Here is a 25,806-nt window from a genome sequence, read left to right on the forward strand (position 1 = left end):
AGCATTGTTAAGACTATGGTACAATATACACTTGCAGACTGTGAATTGCAGCTTTATCTACCATTGCTGAACAAAAAAGAAATTCTAACAAGTTGCGGAGTAAAATGGTGGAAAGAAATACGTATTTCACACAAACGGAGTCAGAGTAATCAGAGAGATATTGGGGTTACCTTTTCCTGGAATGGCTAATACTGTACGAGTGCGGCTCTGCTTGCCCTCTGCGGTCTTCGTAGCACAGCTGTGTGAGCAGGAAGACCAGGAGGACCAGGAGTCCACCACACAGTCTGCAGAACAAGCAACATTGCAGGCCTCCTTAGTGGGTGGAGGGTCATCTACACAGTGGGTGTCAGGCATATCACCTCCTAAACATGGCGTAATAAGACATCAGAAATTAAAAACTTGGAATTGTGACTTTCAATCTAGATTAAGAGTTATGTGACATTACAGGCATCCATTTTTATGAAAAACATTGAAAGAGAGAAAAGGTTATGTTTTCAGGGTTTTTTAATTCAATGTTAATAAAACAGAAATGTTTTATGTAATATCTACGGAAAAAGAAATGTCGACCATGTGATAAACAGAAAGGCAGCTTAAAATGTGAAAATATTAATATTTCAGTCATGCTTAAAAACATAATTTAGATTTTTTATTAAGCACAATAAAGTGCTGTAATACACCATATTGTGCGTCCAGCTGTATGTGTGCAGAAAAAAAAAATGAAAACAAATTTGGAACTGTGGGTGTTACAAAAACTTAGTATTTATTTTTCAGCATCAGCATTAAGGTTGGCGTTACTAATTTTGATGCTTGGGTTGGGTGAAGGACCAAAGGGCAGACATAATTGAAGCATGTGAGGATTTATTAATGAAAAAGAAAACTTACAAAACAACATGAAACACAGGCAGGTCAATGGAGAGAATCATAGAAGTGGGAAAGAGGAATAACAGGGGAACAGGAGGATCCAGCAAAGGCGAGAAACAAGGAGAGCATGCTGTGGAAGATATTGGGAATGACAACTACAGAACATAACAAACAGGGAAATGATTCGAAAACTGATTTTAAAATTTGTTTACTGATCTGAAACATTTAAGTGTGATAAGAAAAGCAAAAACCGAAGAAATCTGTAAGGGAACAAATGCTTTTTTATTGTATGTGACAGTGTGACAACAGTCTAACTCAATTATGATTTAATACGTCAGCATTAATCATACTAGACACTAATTTTACTGTTCAATTGTTGCTAGTCAGGTTTGTTAATGAGTTGTTTTTGCTTTTTAATGCCAAACTTGTTCAGAACATAAAGAACCACCTGAAATGCTATTCTCTCTTACAAAAGATATTATCTTCAATCCAGCAGCACATGCCATCCCAAGTTTAAGCAGGCTAATGATTTTTTTTTTTTTTGTAAAATTAAAATACATTATAAACTGTTGTTTTGTTTTTGCATTGTTACATTGCAGTTACAATAGTATAACATTTACCATAACTCTATAACAGTTTCTCAGAGTGTAGGAGCTGGCAAATATCTGCAGGCAAACAGGGCTCCCTTGAAAAGCCATGGTTAAACACAGAAAGAATGTCATTTGATATAAAGAATATCCCATTGGAATTCCTTTTAGTATTCTGAGATAGTTTTAAAAGTCGTCCTTCAGCCTTCATCTTACAGGCATGTTATGAAATATGAATACCTGCTCATAATTACAACTGAGAAGCAAATTAGTCAATATAATTATGGATAAAAAAAAACAAAAACCAAACAACTGATATGTGACTATTCTTAAAGACTGCGAAAAGCAAAACCTCCCTCAAAATAATATATTTTTTACATTCTGTTATGGTCTCTCTGGCGCATAGTGAGAGAGAAATAGAAAGAAATTTGACTTGTCAAAACAATGCCATCAGCAGCTGAGGCGTCGTTTTTAGATATACACGTGCAGCACGTACTATCATTAACTTTGCTGAACTTGCTAGGGTATATGTGTTATCAATTTGTTGTTGTTGTTTTTTTTTTATTATTATTCCAAAGGATACACTCTTAGTATAGAGGATACAGTAAATGCAGAAAAAAATTAGCATTGAGATAAATGCAAAATACGCCTTCAGGGAATGTGAAAACCTTTTGCCCATAAAGTTAACGCATCTAAAACAACATCAAAATATTTGCCATGTGTGTAGCAGGAGAAGATTGTCTACTCTGAAATAATGGAGAAAAGCCAGGGGCTACTATATACAGAGATTTGGTTTTAGGACATAAGAATGTGCTCATACACTTTACACCAAACACAATACAGCAGGTGTAGAATAATAATGAAAATAAGTAAACTTTGTTTTACATAAAATCTTAGTACTGCTTCTACAAAATAAATACATTATGCTTACTGGATAACAAAATGTTTTTTTAAATAAATTCATTTGCAAAAATAATAACTAAATAAAACTTATACAACAAAACTCAACAATACTGTATATACTACAAAAACATATAACTGTAATTTCAATTACATAATTAGATAAATCAAAGAACAGATGTGGGAGAACAGGCTTGCATTTCCTCAAAAACACGTTTCCTAAGTGCACCTAACTAAGCAGTGATCTGGGGGCTGCAGCACTTGAATCGAAGCTGCATTTAACATAATTGTTTTGAACTGAGTGAGAATTTACGCTGCGTGGGAATTCATTGTCATGGTTCACTATCGTTCCCACCCAGGTAATTATTTCTGACTTGCACGCTTTATACAAAGCAAGCATGAAATAAAACATTGCATATACAAATTTCTATAGGTTAAGCCTCACATTACTGGGATAAAATGACCTACATGAAAAATGAGATGCAGCCAGAAAACATAACCAAATCTATATGGTAAAAACGAAGTAGAAAGTTTTATCCTCAATTACTTCTGCTTAGGCATGGAGATGACATGTTTAGAATAGGAAAGTCTTAAAACACACTATGGTTTCAAAAAAGGTATTGACATGATCTAATAGCTTTTTTAAGATCGAAAAGCAACAATTATACCTCATGCTACTGAAATAATATAACATTGATTTTGATATTTTACCTTATGCATAAGTATGCAATAAACACAATATTGTGTATTGTCTGGTATTTTCAACACTTAAACTTAGTAACCACTGACAGATAATCACTGTTTTATGCAAACTACTGATGTAAATACTTCTTACAATTTTGAATTTTATTATTTTGCCATTTAAGTTGTTTTACTATGCAGAGATCCAAATGTGAACTGGCAATATACTCAGACAAACTAGAAACTCTTCAAACTGAGATTGTTAATGTAAATATTAACTATTAATAGCAATGCAAACTGTGTCCAGAGAGTTCCCAGCAGAGACCCTGTCTTTACAACACCGAGTGTAGCAATTTTTTCCGGTCTGAAGGAAGGACAGTGGGACCGCATCACTGTGGCTACAGCAGTAACGTGCAGTTAAGCCTTCCCATTGTTGTGTTGAGAACTCAGCTATTTTAGTGCTAGCAGATTAGCTGCTCAGCGCATGTGCTCAGTGTTTGTGTTCTGTGTTTGTGTTTTTAAAGTTAAGACAAACTTTATTTAAAGGATGATTTTAAACACAGAAGATTGGCCATAACACGCCATCCACACTTATGCATTTTAACCCTTTTATTAGTGGTATTTTAAAGCTATGTGTTTGATTCTGATGATAAGCTACACGTTTCTTTTGTTAGCTCCAACCCCTAACAGCTAAGAACATGTGCTTGCCTACGTTGAGTCAGCTAAAGATTATTTACCCAAAAAGGTTGTTAGTTTCAATCTAGGAAATAATATTTCCCTAAATATTATTTTACTAAACTTGATCCAGAAGGTTGGTTTTATTTAGCAAATCATTCTTTAAAATATTATTTTATTAAAATAATGTTTTATCTGATCTTGCATTATGAATGGTTGTTTAAAGGTATGCCAATTATTGCCTAAGTTGGTTCTAAGACTAACTTCACTTCATTCCCAGATTCTTCAAGATAATCCTGGGTTTTCAAACATGGTAACATTGCATCACTCTTTTGGTCATGGCTTTCAACCATCTTTGATCAACTTGTTTATATTGTACATAGCCCATTAGTCTTCCTTATTCTTTCATTCTGCTTGGTAGTTTAGTTGGGTTGGCTTATTTTTGTTAATAAATTCTTGTATTTTAAGAAATTGTGTGAATTCATTCTGTATGTGTGCAGAGTTTGCTGTTCAATAATGCCAGAGCTTGGCTCATTCCTTTCAAGTGAGTCCTGCCACCACCGTCTTATTGGGCTGGTATTCACAGGACAATCCTTAACAGACCAAAATATTATTTAATAAAATATTAAAGTATTAATATTAAATATTACATGTTAACTATTATATTCATATTCATGATCACAACAAGACCATCAATATTTTCAAACAATTTTTTATTTCTTTTTAGCAGGAGACAAATTGAGGAGTTTTCCTTCAGCCATTTGATTGGCAGTGCCTAGAGAGAGATAGGGCAGGAGCAATGAGCGGCCATCAAGGACATTATTCTGAATTTGCTCTCACACACACTACTAAAATGCTACATGCTCTCACATGCACTACAGAAAACTTCTCACACGCACTACTGAAAGGCTCTCACAGACACTAGTAAAATGCTACATGCTCTCAAAGGCACTACTGAAATGTTTTCAAATTATTTCAGTGGAAACTGAAGGATGTTGAGTAAAATGTGCACACTTTTTATTTTCTCTCATCCATATGTAACCTCCAAAAATATTTCATTTCAAATAAGGTGAAGGAAGTGTCATTTAAATGTCTTCATAAAATGTACCCTGCTAAGCACTGTATGGTAAAATTTGAACGAGAGATAAATAAACTGTAACACATCTTTTTTGGTATTGCTTTCTCACACACAGGTTGATCATGAATCATATCTGTTGGATTTTTCTTCATGATGGAAAAATGTTTTATTATTGAATAAATTTTTTTAATTAAGACCCTTGATCGTTTGTTCATGTAACTGTTGTATTCTTCTGTATGCCTCAGTTGTTCGTTTGTTGTTTACTCGATATTTCAGTAGTGTGTGCTACTCCATGCTCTATCCAGCAGCAATAAACTGCAGTCACTCCAGCACTTTCTTTGTTTTCTCAAGTCAATTTAACTTTAACTGAAGGAACAGAATCACAGAGGTGTATGCATTTTCAAACCAAAATGTTTTAAAACTTTGCGATCTGGAACCAACCAATTAATTTTCTTGCTGCTTTCATTGAAATGGACCCCGTTTCTATGTCCAGCCAATTTGCCCTACACAACATGGAAATCTAATTTTCATGAGCAGGAATTTAATTGACCTGAAGGCCCTCAGATATCCAGCATGCCCTGTTATCTTGTCTGAAAGGGCACAATAAGTGAGTTTGTTTTTAGATAAAAGACATATGCAAGGTCACTTCACATGTTTACACTCAATAATATAGACTTGATAAATGTGCTGGGATGGGAAACATAAGAGCCTAAAATGTAATTTCAAGGACTCTCTATAGTAAATGTTTTATTTTTAAATGTGGTATTATTTTCTGTTCTTTAACAAACTGAATAAAAATAAGTCATTTACCAATTACTCTGTTAGAAAACAAAAGGGACTAATCAGTATATTAGCAAACAAAAAGCCACAAAACTGTGTGGAAAAATTGCCTGAGGACAAATGACATAATAGCACAAAGTTACAACTAGTGTATGTGTGCGTATGTTTGAGGGTGTACCGTTGTGCGGAGAGATGGCTGCCCCTGGGGTCCTCCTGCATTATTAATACAGGGAACTGTAGTTAGGGCTCTTACTCAGAAATAATATCACTGCCTACTGCATGCAATTTCAACATGATTTCTGCTCTGCACGCCCACCAACCAATTAATTTTTCTCATTGTTATTTTTCTGCTGCATATCCATAGAAAAATGGCATTGACTTTTCTTAAAAGACATTAATCACATCTCTTCCGCCAGGGAGCTTTTAGATGAAAGCTGCAATAAGGTGAATTGGACAAAATCCCAGTCAACATTCAAGTGGGCTGTGACAAACTGGCCTGGATGCCCAATTAGTGTCTGGGCTGCATTAGCTTGCCAAACATGTTCCTTTAGAATTTCATCTCCACTGACATCCATATGTCCATGTTTCCAGTGGCTTTTCTGGGCTTGTCATTGACTACATACTGTTGACTAGTTAGGCAGAAAGAGACAGACAGTTGGGGAAAGATACTGTTGTTGTCGTTATGGTTAGGTTCACAAATGTCAGAGAGTCTGCAGATTTTAGGTTGGTCACCATCCAATGCAGTACACAAAGTAGGAAATCAGTTATGTCAGCCATCAGTTACAAATAAACCGAGTATATTCGAGTCAGCTGCCTTTGCATTTGGTGGCATTGACTGTGCAAGGAGAGGGAGCTGAATGAGGTGTCAAAAATAACTTAACTCAGCCTTGGGCAATAAGCTGGTGGGTAAGTCATATCAGCAGTTATTTATGTTAGTTTAGAGCCCAATAACCAACCACAATATACAATATTAATATGTAAGTAAAAAAAATGTGGGACAGTTAAAATCTCATGTTTCTTGTTCTTGTCAAAACAATATTGTGTATTGTCTGGTATTTTTAACACTTAAACTTAGTAACCACTGACAGATAATAACTGTTTTATGCAAACTATTGATGTAAATACTTCTCACAATTTAGAATTTTATTATTTTGCCATTTAAGTTGTTTTACTATGCTGAAATCCAAATGTGAACTGGCAATATACTCAGACAAGTTAGAAACTCTTCAAACTGAGATTGTTAATGTAAATATTGACTATCAATAGCAAAGCTACCTCAGATAGCTCAAGAGAGGTCTTTTACCTCTCTTGATTGCTAGCGAGAGGAGGACCTGCTAGCGAGAGGAGGACCAGGTGACATTAGTAGCAGCGTCACGTTTTATGGACACAAGGTAATCAGTCCACAGATAATTACAACAAACTTCTCCATAAAAATAACAGTGATGGAAATTCAATTTCATTGGCTTGAAATGAATGGTGAGGTAAATGTTGTGTATGGAAATAAAACAACCTTGCCAATAATTCAAAACAGTAGTAAGACTGACAGACAGCTGAGTACAGTAGCACCACCAAAAAGCAGAATGCTTACGTAAATCAGAGTAAACCGACAAACAGTCCTTCCTGGAAATCTCTTAGCTCAAAACCAAAGGATAAATCCCTTCCTTTATATCTGGGAAGACGGCTAATATGAAGAACCCTGCACCTAGATGAAACAATGTGACTGGAACTGCAGAGAAACACGTCTAGTACCCCACCACCAAGGTGAAAACAGCAGCAGACTGTGGTCACAACAATTGGACCAACAAACCAAATGAAAACACAGGACTCTGACCCCCTTCTGTATGGAAGCAAATCGTTACCATATTTCAAATGAAAAAGCATTTTCAGAAATGCTTTTTCATTTTAAGAATGTGACTGCATTGTTTGACTCATAAATTAAATTAGTAATCAATAATCCTATTTGCATTTTAATTTTCTTCTTCAAGACTGCTCATTCTTTCACTGAATTAAAATGAAAATGAAAAGACATTTGAGATTTATTTTTCAAGAGGTACCCCAGCAAATAGATACCAAAATTCAATTTGAAATGTAAAATTTGAAAATGAAAAAGCATTTCCAGAAATGCTTTTTCATGTTAAGAATGTGGCTGCATTGTTTGACCCATAAATAAAATTTGTAATCAATCATCCTATTTGCATTTGCATTTTCTTCTTCACGACTGCACATTTTATGCCATAATCAAAAAGAAAACAAAGCAGACATTGCTTTTTCGTTTTTGTGGTCTGCCCGCAAAGTACTGCCCAGAACTCGAAAACGAAAAAGCATTCAGAGCGGCGGGCGCAGCAGAGTGACGTCAGAAGCCGCTCTTCCTCAGCTCCCTGCTGACCGAGCTACCCATCTTGTGCGGTAGGGGGTGCTGTGCACGTCTGCATTGCATTACATTGCAAACGTGCCGAGAAATTGATTGAATTGCAGCAGGGCCGAGCTCAATTTGTGGCAGTGGCAGGCAGAACTGGAAGTTCCGGTGGCAGCCTTATGGCCTGGGACATCCAGCGTGTTTTTAAGCATTTATTTATAATTTTCTGTGAGTGACAAAAACAGCGGCAACCGCATTGGCAAGCTTTTACGGCTGGTCTGGCACCTTCTGGCATCCTCGCGGAATCCCCTGCCACCCTGCGGCAGGCTGTGGCAGTTCCGGTGGCAGAATCGGTGGCAGGTTGTGGCGGAAAATAAATACCACTATGTGTATGTGTGACGTGTTGAAAGGATGACGAAGATTTATTGCACAAACAGCCGGTTTATTATAGAGCACGAGTGGTTATTCTGAATTGTCACTCACAGAAAATTATAAATAAATGCTTAAAAACACGCTGGATGTCCCAGGCCATAAGGCTGCCACCGGATCATCCAACAGTAAAAAAAACTCATCATAACCATATGAGCCCATGATGTTGTAAAGTAAAAAAAATGGAAATATTGAAAGAGAATATTATTCATTGCTGCACAAAGTTCAAGGTTTCAATATCAAGGTGTTTTTCAGAGGACCTGCCATGGAGATGAGGCATTCTGTAAAAAAGCATATACTGCAAAATGAACTTTGACATTTTCTAGAAACACGGGCATCTTTTCAATGCAGATGCCTTTTGCCTTATGAAATCTGGGGTGCAACCTTTCACTTCCAACTTTTAATATTCTTTGAATCAGACACCAGCAGCCTCTGCAACATACAGGAGACAACACAAAACTATACAACAAATGATAAGACGATGTTCTAACAACTGCAGCAGGTTGAAATAAGTATAAACCTTGAAGTACAGAGGACCCCCAAAGAGACTTCAACATGTTCACTAAAACAGCATCAACCAAAAGTCACCAAATTCCTCCGGCTCCTTTACTAACACAGTCTTCTCCACATATCAAGGATAAAAAGCCTGTTTGTGTTCAGGGGTTCCAGAAACAAAATTATATGTAAAGGGTCCAGGCGGTAAGATTCACAGCAGTGATTATTTCCAGCTTGGGGCCCTTGTTGGAGAATGCTGTAAAATCTCTGTGCTAATGCGTAACAGAAAAAACAAAGCTAGTTAGATAAGAAACAGTAGACAGCAATTAACCTTAAAATCTATTCCTTGTCAAGTGCAGCTTGCTACAAAAATAATACCATTGACTGAGTTCCTTAAATTGGCTTTATTAAGCATTGGATCTTTGTCAGAAAAAATGCATTTTAATCAATGACTATTACTGAGCATAATCTTAATGTTATGTTTTGAACAGACACATGGTTAAATGAAAATGGCAGGACGCCTAAACTGATGGGGTCAACGCTTCCCAGTTACAATTACAAAAATGAGTGCAGGGGAGCATAAGAGAATAACATTCAATCCGAACTTGCTTGGATAAGCTCTTCTAGAAAGAATGGCAACTGACTTGAACTTCTTCCACTTCAGAACAATCGTTTTTATGAAAATAAAAAAGATTGGAAATAATTGTCACCGATTTTGTTCATAACTTTTATGGACAGAATTTCTAGATGCAGCCAAAGTGTTGAGGGGATCCATTTTGATGACCATCGGATTGCGCCTCTGCGTTTTGGGGATGATGTGGTCCAATAGGCTTCATCAGCTCGTGATCTACAGCTATCACTGGAGTGGTTTGCAGCCAAAGGTGAAGAGGCCGGGATGAAAATCAGTGCCTCTGACTCCAAGGCCATGGTCTTGAGCCGGAAAAGGGTAGAGTGCCTTCTCCGGGTTGGGAGGAGGTCCTGCCTCAAGTGGAGGAGTTCAAGTGTCTTGGGGTCTTGTTAACAAATGAGGGAAAAATGGAGTGGGAAGTCAATAGACGGATTGGTGCTGCGTCAGCAGTGATGCGGGCGCTGTAGCGGTCTGTCATGGTGAAGAGAGAGCTGAGTCAAAAAGCAAAGCTCTTGATTTACCGTTCGATCTACGTTCCTACACTCATCTATGGTCAGGAGCTTTGGGTCATGACCGAAAGAACGAGATCCCGGATACAAGCAGCCGAAATGAGTTTCCTCTGCAGGGTGTCTGGGCACTCCCTTAGAGATAGGTTGAGCAGCTCGTTCATCCGGGAGGGACTCAGAGTAGAGCCGCTGCCTCTCCACATCGAGAGGAGCCAGTTGAGGTGGCTCGGGCATCTGGTTAGGATGCCTCCTGGACACCTCCCTGGTGAGGTGTTACAGACATGTCCCACTGGGTGGAGACCCAGAGGAAGACCCAGGACATGCTGAAGGGACTGTGCCTCTTGGCTGGCCTGGGAATGCTTTGGGATTCCCCTGGACGAGCTGGCCCAAGTGGCTGGGGAGAGGGAAGTCTGGGTCTCTCTGCTTAGGCTGCTGCCCAAGTGACCCAACCACAGATAAGCGGAAGACAACGGATGGATGGATGGATGGATGGATGGATGGATGGATGATGGATGGATGGATGGATGGATGGATGGATGGATGGATGGAAATAGTGAATATCCTTTTTCGTATCCAGACAGCTTGATTTTGACAAGCTGATTCTCAGTATAAAAAAGTCCCGACGGAAGAGAATTAGATGTACAGGGGTTGGACAATGAAAATGACACACCTGGTTTTAGACCACAATAATTTATTAGTATGGTGTAGGGCCTCCTTTTGCGGCCAACACAGCGTCAATTCGTCTTGGGAATGACATATACAAGTCCTGCACAGTGGTCAGAGGGATTTTAAGCCATTCTTCTTGCAGGCTAGTGGCCAGGTCACTACGTGATACTGGTGGAGGAAAACATTTCCTGACTCGCTCCTCCAAAACACCCCAAAGTGGCTCAATAATATTTAGATCTGGTGACTGTGCAGGCCATGGGAGATGTTCAACTTCACTTTCATGTTCATCAAACCAATCTTTCACCAGTCTTGCTGTGTGTATTGGTGCATTGTCATCCTGATACACGGCACCGCCTTCAGGATACAATGTTTGAACCATTGGATGCACATGGTCCTCAAGAATGGTACGGTAGTCCTTGACAGTGACGCGCCCATATAGCACAAGTATTGGACCAAGGGAATGCCATGATATGGCAGCCCAAACCATCACTGATCCACCCCCATGCTTCACTCTGGGCATGCAACAGTTTGGGTGGTACGCTTCTTTGGGGCTTCTCCACACCGTAACTCTCCCGGATGTGGGGAAAACAGTAAAGGTGGATTCATCAGAGAACAATACATGTTTCACATTGTCCATAGCCCAATATTTGCGCTCCTTGCACCATTGAAACCGACGTTTGGCATTGGCATGAGTGACCAAAGGTTTGGCTATAGCAGCCCGGCCGTGTATATTGACCCTGTGGAGCTCCCGACGGACAGTCCTGGTGGAAACAGGAGAGTTAAGGTGCACATTTAATTCTGCCGTGATTTGGGCAGCCGTGCTTTTATGTTTTTAAACAAAACCCTAAAGACATGACCTACACCATTAAACATAATGGGAGCATCATGCTTGCATGCTTACATGACAAGCTTCTACTATTGGAAAACAAATATACACAAGTATATCTGAAAGTATCACATTATTTTTGTCTCTGGATGAGAGCAAGTAAGTTTATTACTAACAGTCTTTCATATAATATTTATGTAACTCTCTCTTTCTTTCTCATTTAGTCAGAGAAAAGATGATAGAAGCCAAGACAGCTGTGGGTATATGTGCAGGTAAGCATTGCAGTCAGTCAAAAATATGTCAGCTTCACAACACCCATTCCTTTCTCTATTAAACTGTGAAAGATCTATAAATTATTATAGGAAGACATTTATATTTAAGAACGCAGCAATATAATTTCACTGGTAATCTTACCATGGTTCAATGAGAACTAACTAATTGCTGCTTCCAGTCTTCCAGACAAAAAAGGTTCCTCTATCAACCTCAGGAACATCAAGTCAACAGGAATCAGAGGTAGAAGAATACACGAGACTTACTGACATATCTAGTTCTATTTTGAAATAGTTTTGTGTAAAAATGTTGTTTCATCTTTAATATCCACAACCCCTTATAGATGTACCAGTAGTAGGAGCTTTAAGAAATCCCTGACTCTAAAATATACTGTAAATTAAATTATTCCAGCATCTTTGTGACAATTTATTTACATTTATTTTTTATAACATTCGTCTGAGGACCAAGTATGCTTCTTTACCTTCCTCTCTACTAACAAAGTGTCTATCATCCTTATTTGTGCAGCACTAGAGAGAGGGACCTTCACTATATTGAATCAGAATGTGCTGTCAGAGTGGCAATTAGCAGCTGCTTTCTCCAATGTCTACAAAATACATTTATTTTTTTCGAGTGCAACAGCACAATAGCCAAAAGCATCTTCTTTCTGAAGGGAAACATGACCTTGATCAAAGGAGATTTTGAAGGTATGTCTGCAAAACTCAAGTCAGTCTATTTAACTCTTTTTTATACCACCTGTTTCCTGTTTTTATTAGTTTGACAAAAGTAGCACAGTATTAAGTTCCTTTTTTCTGAATGCAGCTAGTGTAAAACATAGAGACATGGATAACAGGAGGTTCATCTTCATTCTCTGTCATGTTTTTATCAGAGGCAAATATGGCACATCTAATAAATAAAAACATGTGGTCAATATGGAAACCGGCTCAAAAAGTGTATGTTTTAGCACTGTTGATGAATGAGTGTAAATATTCAACTCATTGTACTTTCAGGTCAACCAATTTTGCTAAGATAATTCAGGAAATAAAAAAATGCCCTGGGAAAAAAAAAAACATCCTTAGTTTAGAGACAACCTTGTTTTTCCAGTGAAGAGATTTTAGTAGAGTGTTAGTGAGGGATACCTTTGCTTCTTTGGGACCTTGAGGACTTGCTATAATTGATAGAACCAAAAACTGCGCTTTCTACTAGAAAATCCTGAAGAATGTCTGACTATGAGTTAACTTGTGTTTTTCAGCATTGCAGTGATCAAAAGCACACCCTAAAGTCCACCTTTGAGTGATTTAAAAACGCCAAATGAAGATCGTGGAATGGCCTAGTCAAAGTCCTGCCTTAAATCTGATTGAGATGCTGTGACATGTCTTTAAACAGAATTTTCATGATAGAAACCCTCCAATTTGACTGAGTTAAGACAATTCTACAAAGAAGAGTTGGCTAAAATTCCTTCACATCAATAAACTACAGATTGTCAATTATTGCAAATGTCTAATTGCAGTTATAAACCATCAATTGAAAACTGCATTTGATGTTATCTTTATCTGATATTAAAAGTTGCTTTATGATCGTAAGAAACGTAAGTGTCACAAAAAAGAAGAAATTATTGCTTAACTCTGTGTTAAAACAGCTTATTAATGCTGCTTCAACACAGAGTTGGATCTTAGGATAGCCACTATAATATTAACGCTTTACTGCATGCAGTAAGTTCAGTTAGGACAAAATATCAGTGACTATCAAGAAAATACAGACAGATAAGGCTGCAGCAGCCTGAAAGTTATTAGTAAGTGAGTTGGGTGTTAAGCAATCACAATATCTATGTAGAGTAACACTGTACAGTACTACACATTGCTAGTCTGGATATTAGTATATTAGTAAAACTACATTCCCCACAAACATTCAAGCTGAAATAAAAACTCAGTATGTGACACTACTATGGTAAAATTTAATACCCCAAAGAATTCAAATGATAAGTCCAATAAAAAAAACAAGCTGTACAGATCAATCATTCACGAACACTAAATCCACCCCATATAATTTTATGAGTCTTTTTCCACCAACTTTCACAACCTTATATTCTTACTTGGCCCGTCAAAACTCATTAGACTCTCAGGCAGGCTAATGTATTTGGACTTTCATCTGGATTCGTGACAAACATACACGCAATCCATCGTGACAGAGTAATAAAACATGGACAAAAAAGGCTCCAATTAGGCCCATAATCAATGGAGATGAGCAATTAATGCTTGGCGGGAAGCAGGGATTCTGACTTTTAATCAGGCCTGTCTTTTCTGTGCCCATAAAGCCGACAGTGGTCCATAATGAATAATGCATGCTCCGTTAATGATAATGTTCCTATCACCCACCTTGATGATATGGCTGAGCACAACGGATCACATGACACTTGGTGGTTCAGTCATCACAATAAAATTGATGGTACATCACAGCATTGATGGCACTACTGTAACCTTAATGAATTTTGGAGTTCCTTATGCATTTCAATTTTAAGGATTAGCTATATGAGGTTCTCAAAAGCATGGTTTCATTTAAATAGAAATTACTTAGTCCATGCTAGGCTGTTTAAAATAAACTGTGTACACAAATATTCTTAGAATTATGTCATAAATGTACCACAAAGTTGTTGAAGGCATGTCTTGACATTTTTTAATATGAGGTGATTCATTATCTCACCTTCTTCTGGGTAAAAAATGGGGAATGTGCAACTTAACTTCAGCAAATTTTACTGAGGTTTATCAGTTTTGCTCCTGACTAATAACTAATAACAGTGATGCACATTTTCCCACCTTTATAGTGCATTCTGAAAGTATTCACAACCCTGAAACTTTTTAAAATTTTGTTCTGTTAGAATTATATACCTCAGTGAGTTTTATTAGCATTTTATTCAATAGGCCAACAAAAAGTAAAGCATAATTGTAAAGTGGAATGAAAAATGTTACATGGTTTTAAAACATTTTACAAATAAAAATCTGCAAAGTGTGGCTTGGATTTATATTGCCCTGTTTGATCTTAAGCCCCTAAATAAAATCCAGTTTAACTAGATTCCTTCAGTAATCACCCAAGTAGTCAATGCAGTCCTTTTGTTTAAAATATAATAATTAATTTAGTCCTAGCAAACATTAATAAACAAACACCATCATGAAGACCAAGGAACACAGCAGAAATGTCCCAGATGCAATTTTGTTGGAGATTTAAAGCAGGATAAAGTAAAAAAAAATATTTCAAGCAGACGACTGTTCCTTGTTACAAATACAACATACTAAGTCATGATAGGCTAAACTGACAGGCTGGTAACCATGGTAACACTGAAGGAGTGACAGTGATCTACACCATAGGTTAAAGACGCTGTTGACAGAACAACTAGTAGTCACTATGCACTCCTCAGTCATGACCTTTATGGAACAGTGACAAGGAGAAAGTCAATGCAAGTCATAAGAACTCCTTTTTATGGTTTGCCATACACCACAGAGGGGACACAACAAACATGTAGAGGAAGGGCCTCTAGTCAACTGAGATCCATGTTAAACATTTTTAAACAAATGCAACTGTGTGTGAAGGAAAATTAGCATTGCACCACACCCCAAACACACCATCCCTACAGTAAAACATGGTGGCCACAGCATCTTGCTGTGGAGAAGCTGTTCTTCAGTAAGGAGAGGGAAATTGGTTTCAGTTTAAAGGGAAGACATATGTTACTAAATGCAGGGTTATCATGGAAGAAATAATCTTGGAATTTGGCAAAGGTTTAACTTTCAACAGGATATCAAAACTAAACATAAAGTCATAGCTACAATGAAATACTTTAGATTAAAGTACATTAATACATTAGAAGGATCAAATCAAAGTCATGATGTAAATACTATGGAGAATTTGGGAGACTAAACATTGCTGTTCTCAGATGCTCTCCATTCAGTGTATGGAATATGGAGGACCGATCCTGACAAAATAAAAAAAGCAGAAATATATATATTTTGTTTTTCCTTTTCCTTACACAGGCATTTTCATCAAGAAATTTGAATATTTTATTTTTCCTTTTCCTTACACATGCCTTTGTTCTTTTTACATTTCCTCGTCGCTCTTGTTCCTTTACCGTATGCATTTCTGCTTCATTATGCAAATGAGGAGGGCTGCCTTCTTCTCTCCAGCTCCTCTACTATTGGTCAATTAACAGGAAGAAGGAGGATCCATGTGCAGGCCGAGGGTGTGTTCCAATTCAGGGGCTGGATCCTTCCAAGTGCGCACTTGCGGGCCAATTAAGTCACAGCACCGGGCGGAAGGTCTGTCAAGTGCTGCCGACAAATGTGTCCTTCTTCTGCCCGATTTGAAGGATGAGTTGTGTGTATCGTTCGCGGCCCATTTTTTCCCATGATTCATTGCGGGTCGAAGCGGTTTGGTCAAACAGGGGCAGCCATGGCGGACCACTGTGGCAAAAGCTGTGAGTAAATTGTGAAAAATTACACTTTCTGTGACACAAATGAACTTTTACAATGTTTTTAGTGCGGGAATATAACTGTGTAGACATGAAAAATCTGCTTGATTTATCAAGACATCGCTTAATTTCAAATGTGCTCCGACGTGTTCGGAGTTTTCCGCTCCAACCGTAGTAACTGCCGGCTTGCCTCGCCAGCCCTACCGGCGGTGGGGCGAGCTAGCCCGGTAGAGATCGGACCGGACTATCGGCACTGAGCTCCCGCTGCCAGTCATCACTGTGAACGTTAAACACAAGCAATTTCCAACGGTTTATGTTAGTATTATTTTAATGTATTGTGTCATATGTTCATGTGAGTCGATTTGACATTGCAGGTGATATTAAAGTTAACCTGAATAAATGGACAATTTTATGTAATCTTACTATATCGCTGGAGAGTGTGATTGAGAATAAATACGCTTTTAAATATTCATTTTTGATGAAGAAATGTGCTATATGTGTTTTTAAAAGTGTCTTTATAATTCAGCTAGCATTATAATTTGTGATTCCAGGTACAGCTGAAGAAAAATACACTTTCAAATGCAAGCAAATCTCAGTAAAGAAGTGAAAAGTTTGAAAGAGCTTGTTTTAGGCATTTGCATAGAAATATTTTAAGATGTTCTGCAAATTAAGACAAATGTAAAATTAAAAAAGGCTTTTTTTACACTGATATTAAGCAAGATGGGTTTTTTTGTTTTGTTTTTGTTGTTTAGGGACAAAGGAGCAGACGGGCCAGTTTATTAAGCTCAGGGGTGAGAATGACCACCTTTTTACTGGAGCTAAAAACTCAGCCACCGTGGCTTGGAGGTACAATAACAACATTCTTTGCAGTCAGTTTCTGTCCAGTTTCCAAAACTCCTATCTTTCTAACTTTCACAAATATCCATCTAGTGATTAGCATACTTATTTTGGTTTTCCCTCTTTCCTTTTGCTTGTTTAGGACAATTCTGGAGAAGATGGACCAACAGGGGAAGGTCACCCCCTTGCAGGCCCCAAACAAAGTGGGACAATATGAACAGGAAACATAAAGTATGTTCAGAAGTTCTCATGTCACACACAAAAAATTTTCTAAAAGTCTTATTGGTTTCTCTGTTTAGTCAACTCTTTTTTTCTTCCTTCTAACTTTAGGATTGCAAGTATCCAGGGTCAGGAGAGGGAGTCAGTGAAAAGCCCACTGCTGCTACTTGGCGCTGGTTTGTCCTTATGGATGAGGTGTTGGGACAGATGTCTTCCACAACACCTCCTGTCCTAATTGCCTCCATCCCTGAGGACACTCCAGGGCCAAGCGGTGCGGTGGGCAACCAGATGGAGAAGGAAAACAGTGAGCCAGCAGAAAGAGGGACAGAGATGATGGAGTTGATCAGGGAGGGCACAGAAAATGGACAGACTATTTTCCATCTTAGAAAGAATGGTACTGAAATAAGGTGCTATATAAGAAATAAATACATATGTTTGTTCAGATAGTTTCTTAAAGTTTTAAGCTGTTCTAATACATTTCTAAATTGTTTTTGTCACCAATGTATTTTATTTCCATTTGACCTAACAATACATCAACTTCATTTAAATTTCTAAACAGTTTATTTTGAAAATTACAAATAGCATTTTAAAGAGAATGTGGAAAAAAAGAACATTCAAACAGATCAAGATTACAAGACAAAAGGCATAAAATAAAACTGTGTACAAGTATTTACAATGGCAACGGCAGGATCAACCTGAGTGACCGGTTCCTGGTACACCTCTTCAACAGAACAAAGAGGCAGATGTCTTTCTGAACAGAAAGTCTGGAGGTGTGGCTAAATCTCTCGCAAGGTCAGAGACTTGGATGGGATGCTGCAACTGAGACCTGTGGTTTGTCTTTCTGGATGGTGAGCAAAGCATCACACAGGTGGTCTGCAGATGTTTGTGATGCCTCTTTCATCCATCAAGTTTAAAGGGCTGGCTGGACCACATCACTAATTAGGAATACGGAGAATTAGTAGATGGTGCTCACAAAATATGACAATTAGTTATACCCCTCAAACATTAATCACATCTATTATATTATACTTGCCTGCATACAGTATTCATGTTCTGGTGGTGTGTGTATATATATATATATATATATATATATACATATATATATGTATATATATATGTATATATATATATATATATATATACAGTGCCTTGCAAAAGTATTCGGCCCCCTTGAACTTTTCAACCTCTTGCCACATTTCAGGCTTCAAACATAGAGATATAAAATTCAAATTTTTTTGGAAGAATCAACAACAAGTGGGACACAATCGTGAAGTGGATTGAAATTTATTGGATGTGTCAAACTTTTTTAACAAATAAAAAACGGAAAAGTGGGGCGTGCAATATTATTCAGCCCCCTTGCGTTAATACTTTGTAGCGCCACCCTTTGCTGCAATTACAGCTGTAAGTCGCTTGGGGTATGTCTCTATCAGTCTTGCACATTGAGAGACGGAAATTCTTGCCCATTCTTCCTTGCAAAACAGCTGGAGCTCAGTGAGGTTGGATGGAGAGCGTTCCTGAACAGCAGTCTTCAGCTCTTTCCACAGATTCTCGATTGGATTCAGGACTGGACTTTGACTTGGCCATTCCAACACCTGAATACGTTTATTTGTGAACCATTCCATTGTAGATGTGGCTTTATGTTTTGGATCACTGTCTTGTTGGAAGATAAATCTCCGTCCCAGTCTCAGGTCTCTTGCAGACTCCAACAGGTTTTCTTCCAGAATGGTCCTGTATTTGGCCCCATCCATCTTCCCATCAATTTTTACCATCTTCCCTGTCCCTGCTGATGAAAAGCAGGCCCAAACCATGATGCTGCCACCACCATGTTTGACAGTGCGGATGGTGTGTTCAGGGTGATGAGCTGTGTTGCTTTTACGCCAAACATATCGTTTTGCATTGCGGCGATTTTGGTTTCATCTGACCAGAGCACCTTCTTCCACATGTTTGGTGTGTCTCCCAGGTGGCTTGTGGCAAACTTTAAACAAGACTTTTTATGGATATCTTTGAGAAATGGCTATCTTCTTGCCACTCTTCCATAAAGGCCAGATATGTGCAGTCTACGACTAATGGTTGTCCTATGGACAGACTCTCCCACCTCAGCTGTAGATCTCTGCAGTTCATCCAAAGTGATCATGGGCCTCTTGGCTGCATCTCTGATCAGTGTTCTCCATGTTCGTGATGAAAGTTTAGAGGGACGGCCAGGTCTTGGTAGATTTGCAGTGGTCTGATACTCCTTCCATTTCAATATGATTGCTTGCACAGTGCTCCTTGGGATGTTTAAAGCTTGGGAAATCTTTTTGTATCCAAATCTGGCTTTAAACTTCTCCACAACACTATCTCAGACCTGCCTGGTGTGTTCCTTGGTCTTCATGATGCTCTCTGCGCTTTGAACAGAACCCTGAGACTATCACAGAGCAGGAGCATTTATACGGAGTCTTGATTACACACAGGTGGATTCTATTTATCATCATCAGTCATTTGGGACAACATTGGATCATTCAGAGATCCTCACTGAACGTCTGGAGTGAGTTTGCTGTACTGAAAGTAAAGGGGCCGAATAATATTGCACGCCCCACTTTTCAGTTTTTTATTTGTTAAAAAGGTTTGACTCCTCCAATAAATTTCAATCCACTTCACGATTGTGTCCCACTTGTTGTTGATTCTTCACAAAGAATTAGAATTTTATATCTTTATGTTTGAAGCCTGAAATGTGGAAAATAGTTGAAAAGTTCAAGGGGGCCGAATACTTTCACAAGGCAATGTATATATATATATATATATATATATATACACACCACCAGAACATGACTACTGTATGCAGGCAAGTATAATATAATAGATGTGATTAATGTTTGAGGGGTATAACTAATTGTCATATTTTGTGAGCACCATCTACTAATTCTCCGTATTCCTAATTAGTGATGTGGTCCAGCCAGCCCTTTAAACTTGATGGATGAAAGAGGCATCACAAACATCTGCAGACCACCTGTGTGATGCTTTGCTCACCATCCAGAAAGACAAACCACAGGTCTCAGTTGCAGCATCCCATCCAAGTCTCTGACCTTGCGAGAGATTTAGCCACACCTCCAGACTTTCTGTTCAGAAAGATATCTGCCTCTTTGTTCTGTTGAAGAGGTGTACCAGGAACCGGTCACTCAGGTTGATCCTGCCGTTGCCATTGTAAATACTTGTACATAGTTTTATTTTATGCCTTTTGTTTTGTAATCTTGATCTGTTTGAATGTTCTTTTTTTCCACATTCTCTTTAAAATGCTATTTGTAATTTTCAAAATAAACTGTTTAGAAATTTAAATGAAGTTGATGTATTGTTAGGTCAAATGGAAATAAAATACATTGGTGACAAAAACAATTTAGAAATTTATTAGAACAGCTCAAAACTTTAAGAAACTATCTGAACAAAACATATTATTTATTTATTATGTAGCACCTTATTTTGGTGCCATTCTTAGGAAAACAGTCTGTCCATTTTCTATAGCCTTATGTCCTCCCTGATCAACTCCATCATCTCCTCATCTCTGTCCCTCTTTCTTTTCTGACCCCTTCCTGTCTTCCTTCTCCATCTGGTTGTCCACCGCTCCGCTTAGCCCTGGGGTGTGCTCAGGGATGGAGGCAATTAGGACACGAGGTGTTGTGGAACTCCTCTGTCCCAACACCTCATCCATAAGGACAAACCAGCGCCAAGTAGCAACACTGGGCTTTTCACTGACTCCCTCTCCTGACCCTGGATACTTGCAATCCTAAAGTTAGAAGGAAGAAAAAAAGAGTTGACTAAACAGAGAAACCAATAAGACTTTTAGAAATATTTTTTTATTTGTGTTTGACATGAGAACTTCTGAACATACTTTATATTTCCTTTTCATATTGTCCCACCTTTTTTTGGGCCTACAAGGGGGTGACCTTCCCCTGTTGGCCCATCTTCTCCAGAATTGTCCTAAACAAGCAAAAGGAATGTCTTGATAAATCAAGCAGATTTTTCATGTCTACACAGTTATATTCCCGCACTAAAAACATTGTAAAAGTTCATTTGTGTCACAGAAAGTGTAATTTTTCACAATTTACTCACAGCTTTTGCCACAGTGGTCCGCCATGGCTGCCCCTGTTTGACCAAACTGCTTCGACCCGCAATGAATCATGGGAAAAAATGGACCGCGAATGATACACACAACTCATCCTTCAAATCGGGCAGAAGAAGGACACATTTGTCGGCAGCATTTGACAGACCTTCCGCCCATCGCTGTGACGTAATCGGCCCGCAAATACGGACTTGGAAGGATCCAGCCCCTGAATTGGGACACACCCTCGGCCTGCACATGTATCCTCCTTCTTCCTGTTTATTGACCAATAGGAGAGGAGCTGGAGAGAAGAAGGCAGCCCTCCTCATTTGCATAATGAAGCAGAAATGCATACGGTAAAGGAAAAGAGTGACGAGGAAATGTAAAAAGAACAAAGGCATTTGTAAGGAAAAGGAAAAAGAAAATATTTACATTTCTTGATGAAAACACATGTTTAAGGAAAAGGAAAAAGAAAATATATATACATTTCTTGATGAAAACGCATGTGTAAGGAAAAGGAAAAACAAAATATATATATTTCTGCTTTTATTTTTATTTTTAATTTTGTCAGGATCGGTCCTCCATACCAGTGTGCCAAGGAAGAATAAAATACACTATAAAAATCGGTTCATGGATTACAAACACTTTTGCTAGGAACTGTATTATTAATTAAAGCATATCATAAAAGACCTCACCCCACTTACAATAAAATTGTAAGTGGTGTCTATACACTAATCTTTAAAATTTAACTGATAGCAAAAGGTTTAGTCAAAAGAAAAAAAATTTAATTTTTGATTGGGATATAGCGAATTCTTTATGGATCTTGAGGATTACCTTCAGTGTTGACACAGGTCACATTCTGTACTGCAGTTCCAGGACCACAGGAGCTATTGGTGGAAATGCATTTTTCCTTTTGCTGGATTTGCCACAGGTAGCAGGCAGGATCCTCACAGGGGATGAACTCCATTAGATGAGGGCAAGTCCCCAGAGTGTTACTGGACTCCCACAACACCTCTCTCTTCCTTTGTCTGAAACCTGACGGAAAGCAGACGGGTAGGAAAGGTGCAGAAAATGTGAGAGGAATGACAGACTCTTCTGTGCACAGAATTGCCTTTCATAGAGATCAAGTATAACCTCCTTTAAACAAAGGTGTACCAAGATAGTTAACAAGAATTTCCTATTATTTCACAGTACTACGTTTTATGTAGAATAGATTGTTTGCTTCAGTCTATGCTAAATGTGAAGCAGGAATCATAGCTGTCATGTTACTCATAAAAAACAAAAGTGAATACAAAATAGGAGTTTCAAAGGAGAGAGGGCAGAGAAGCATTTTTGTTTCCCCTGAATGCCAGTACAGGTTTATTTGCTCCAAAACAAAAACACTGAAGTTCTGTTCAGATCACATTAGGTTCAACAATTCTTTGGAAATAATCAAATAAAACAAATGTATCATTCTCGCATCTGTTAACTTCCTCACCTTTCTTCGGGAGCCATGTTAGCAGAGCATAAGAGATTGTGTTATGGAGATGAAAGTGCTACATCTATTTATCATCACTCAGACGGTGGAGCTCTTTAATCAGTAAACTATACAAAAAGAAAGGAGTTCAGAAAAACGCAGAGGACAGACAGACAGACAGAGATAGAGATAGAGATAGAGATAGAGATAGAGATAGAGATAGAGATAGAGATAGAGATAGATAGATAGATAGATAGATAGATAGATAGATAGATAGATAGATAGATAGATAGATAGATAGATAGATAGATAGATAGATAGATAGATAGATAGATAGATAGATAGATAGATAGATAGGTAGGTAAATATGTAGGTAGGTAGGTAGATAGATAATGTCATTAACACCAAAACAGATGACAATAATCACAACCCCATATACTGTCATTTCATGACTGCTCGGATTCAACAGTTTTTTTTATTTACAGAAATGAAAAAAATAGAAAGTGATGTTGATGTTCAATGAAATGTTTTTTTTTTCAGTAAAGAGACAGTGTTCATTGAAAGACAGCAGAAGCAGTATGTCCAAGGTGAGAGGGTGGATGATGGTGAAAATAATAACACAACAGAGGCGAAGGTGTGATAAAAACGAAGAAGCAGGTTGAAGTTTGAGTGATATTTTTAACAATGACATCCTGCCTTCCCAATTACAGTCATACTCTATGCTGGCAATATTTTTGTAACCAATTGTGATGGTCCTTTTATGCAGTAAATCTACTGTACATTCAGTATCTAACTAGCTAAGGAGTTACTTAAATTTGTTGAATTGAAATAAAATTAAGCAGAATGCTATAATGTCTGTTTAACTTTGCTTTATAGAATATTTTCATATTTCTCACAGTTAATGTTCTCTGAATGCCTCAAAACTCTTTTGAGGCATTCAGAGAACAGTTGAATTTATACTGAGTAATAGACACACAGAAGAACCCTATTTTTATATAAAGTGACAAAAAACAACATGCAGCATTTTTTTTCAAACTCACAATTATGACCGACATTTAGTTTTTTTCTAGCATAGTAAAATCCTACTGCATATATTGAAGTTTGTGGCAGTAGCATGATAAAATGTGAAGAAAGTTCAAAAGGTACAAAGACTTTATATATATATATATATATATATATATATATATATATATTAACAATATTATTAACAATATTATTGACATTGTCTTGTTGGTCCAGATCACTTTTTGTCAGTTACAACTATGTCTGTGACAACTTGTCATTGATGTCACAGTCTCAACAACAAATTAGTTCAGCAGTATTTTTTTCTTGTGATTTTTAGCTCTGCCGCCTTTCTTTTGTTTTAGTGCCAAAACATCTGAGAGAGAATCTGAAAAATATGAATGAGCAAAAAATGGATTGTTGGTGCTTGAAGAATGGCAAGCAGATAATAAAGACGGGACGAACAAGAAAATGGTATACAAATTATTGAATGACACAAACATTTTGACATTATGAGTCATTATCTTTATGCCACTTACCTAGTCATCCACATCACCTTAGTGTCCCGTATTGTCATTCATATTCTTCACTCTACAATATTGATTTTCTTAAAGATGGATTGTTCATAAAATATAAATTATTCAATGAAAAGGTCTCTATTGATTGGACATGTTCACATTTATAGTTTGAATTGACTTCTAAGCTTTTCCAATTCCCTAATGACAGTACAATGTTCTTGCTGGTAGAAAGCTGACGGATGAAATTGCTATTTCTAAACCCTAGTCTCTCCCTTAGTGACACTTGAGCAGCAGAAAGGAGAATGTCTTTTTGAGGCATTCTTATTTTATTTTACTCTGACACCGGCCACTGGTAAAATAGCCCCAAATTCTTTTACTCAGCTCAATTTAACCCTTGGAATCCTACTCTGCAAATTACATACATCTGTCTACCATGTACTGGGGTGAAGCATAGGTTTAGTAGCCTGATCTGAGCGAAGCTGCCTCTCGAACACCAAAGACATTCTGGATCGATTGCAGAATTGCCCAGAGCACTTACTGCTACTCGGATCCAAGCCACAAGAAACGATTTGGCTAGGATATTAATAATTAAAAGCTTTCTTTGCCATACCAAGTTTATTTCAGGAGAACAAGGGCCGAAACAGTGATTTTACACACTCGTGTTAAGAAATATACCTCCCCTTCAGCTATTCAAGTACTGGTAGAAACATTGTTGAAAATATCATCCGGTAACATCCCATTTTCAATTGATTTCACAGTACAGCTGCAAATACGATAGGCCAAGATAACATGAAAACACATGGAGTTGCAGCAAGGTAATCTAAACTTGCAACTTTCCCATGAGCAAAGCTGCTTGGCTCTTTTACTCAGAAACAGGCATATAACAGGACATTTGGGTAGAGACGGATCAGTTTACTCTTAAACATAAAAGCAGTCCAATCAGATATTTTCATGCAAGAAATTCTCTGAAGCTCCAGGGCTACAAGCGAATGGATCATAGCAATACTCAACTACTCAATACCTGATCAGTGTATCGCAGGCAACACTATGAATGACTCTGTGTTGTTTTGTACTCTGGCTGCCGTGTGTTCTGAGTCTTTATGAATGCCATTAACAGACAGCTTGCCACAGGAGAGCCCCCAATAAAACAGCAGATGCCTCTTTGTTTTTACTGCTCGAAATATATTAATGGCACTAACTGTGACAGGACCCGGTTCATCTGATAGAGATCCGGTGTTTTGAGACTGCCACCACTGACCCGAACAATCCGCACTGCTTTTCCTTTCCAGGGTGCTTTCATGCACATTTATTCACTGTGGTCATGGTGCCTTTCTAACACAGCCCTAACACACTAATGGCTCAAGCCATTGCACACACACTGCCTCCCACAGTGGTCAGATACAACATGTTTAACAACATGATTTCACCTGTGTACAAAGACAGGTAGACTGAGTGTTCTCTTTCTTTTTCATTGCTTCAGTAATTGAGGTACAGGGCCATTTGAAAATATT

General features: G+C 37.9%; 1 protein-coding gene across 4 annotated transcripts in view; it reads right to left on the reverse strand.

Annotated features, from left to right (window-relative positions):
* Window positions 1–25,806, reverse strand: part of thsd7ba (thrombospondin, type I, domain containing 7Ba) — a 356,829-nt gene that overhangs the window by 140,655 nt on the left and 190,368 nt on the right. For all 4 annotated transcript variants that reach the window (XM_047371186.1, XM_047371185.1, XM_047371187.1 and 1 more), the window contains exons 8-9: window positions 22,154–22,354; window positions 171–362 (exon numbers count right to left, since the gene is read on the reverse strand). In XM_047371186.1, coding sequence (XP_047227142.1) covers window positions 171–362; window positions 22,154–22,354 — 393 coding nt within the window. The remainder of the gene's footprint in view (window positions 1–170; window positions 363–22,153; window positions 22,355–25,806) is intronic.

Source organism: Girardinichthys multiradiatus, chromosome 7, assembly GCF_021462225.1.
Source record: "Girardinichthys multiradiatus isolate DD_20200921_A chromosome 7, DD_fGirMul_XY1, whole genome shotgun sequence".
Lineage (NCBI taxonomy): Eukaryota > Metazoa > Chordata > Actinopteri > Cyprinodontiformes > Goodeidae > Girardinichthys > Girardinichthys multiradiatus.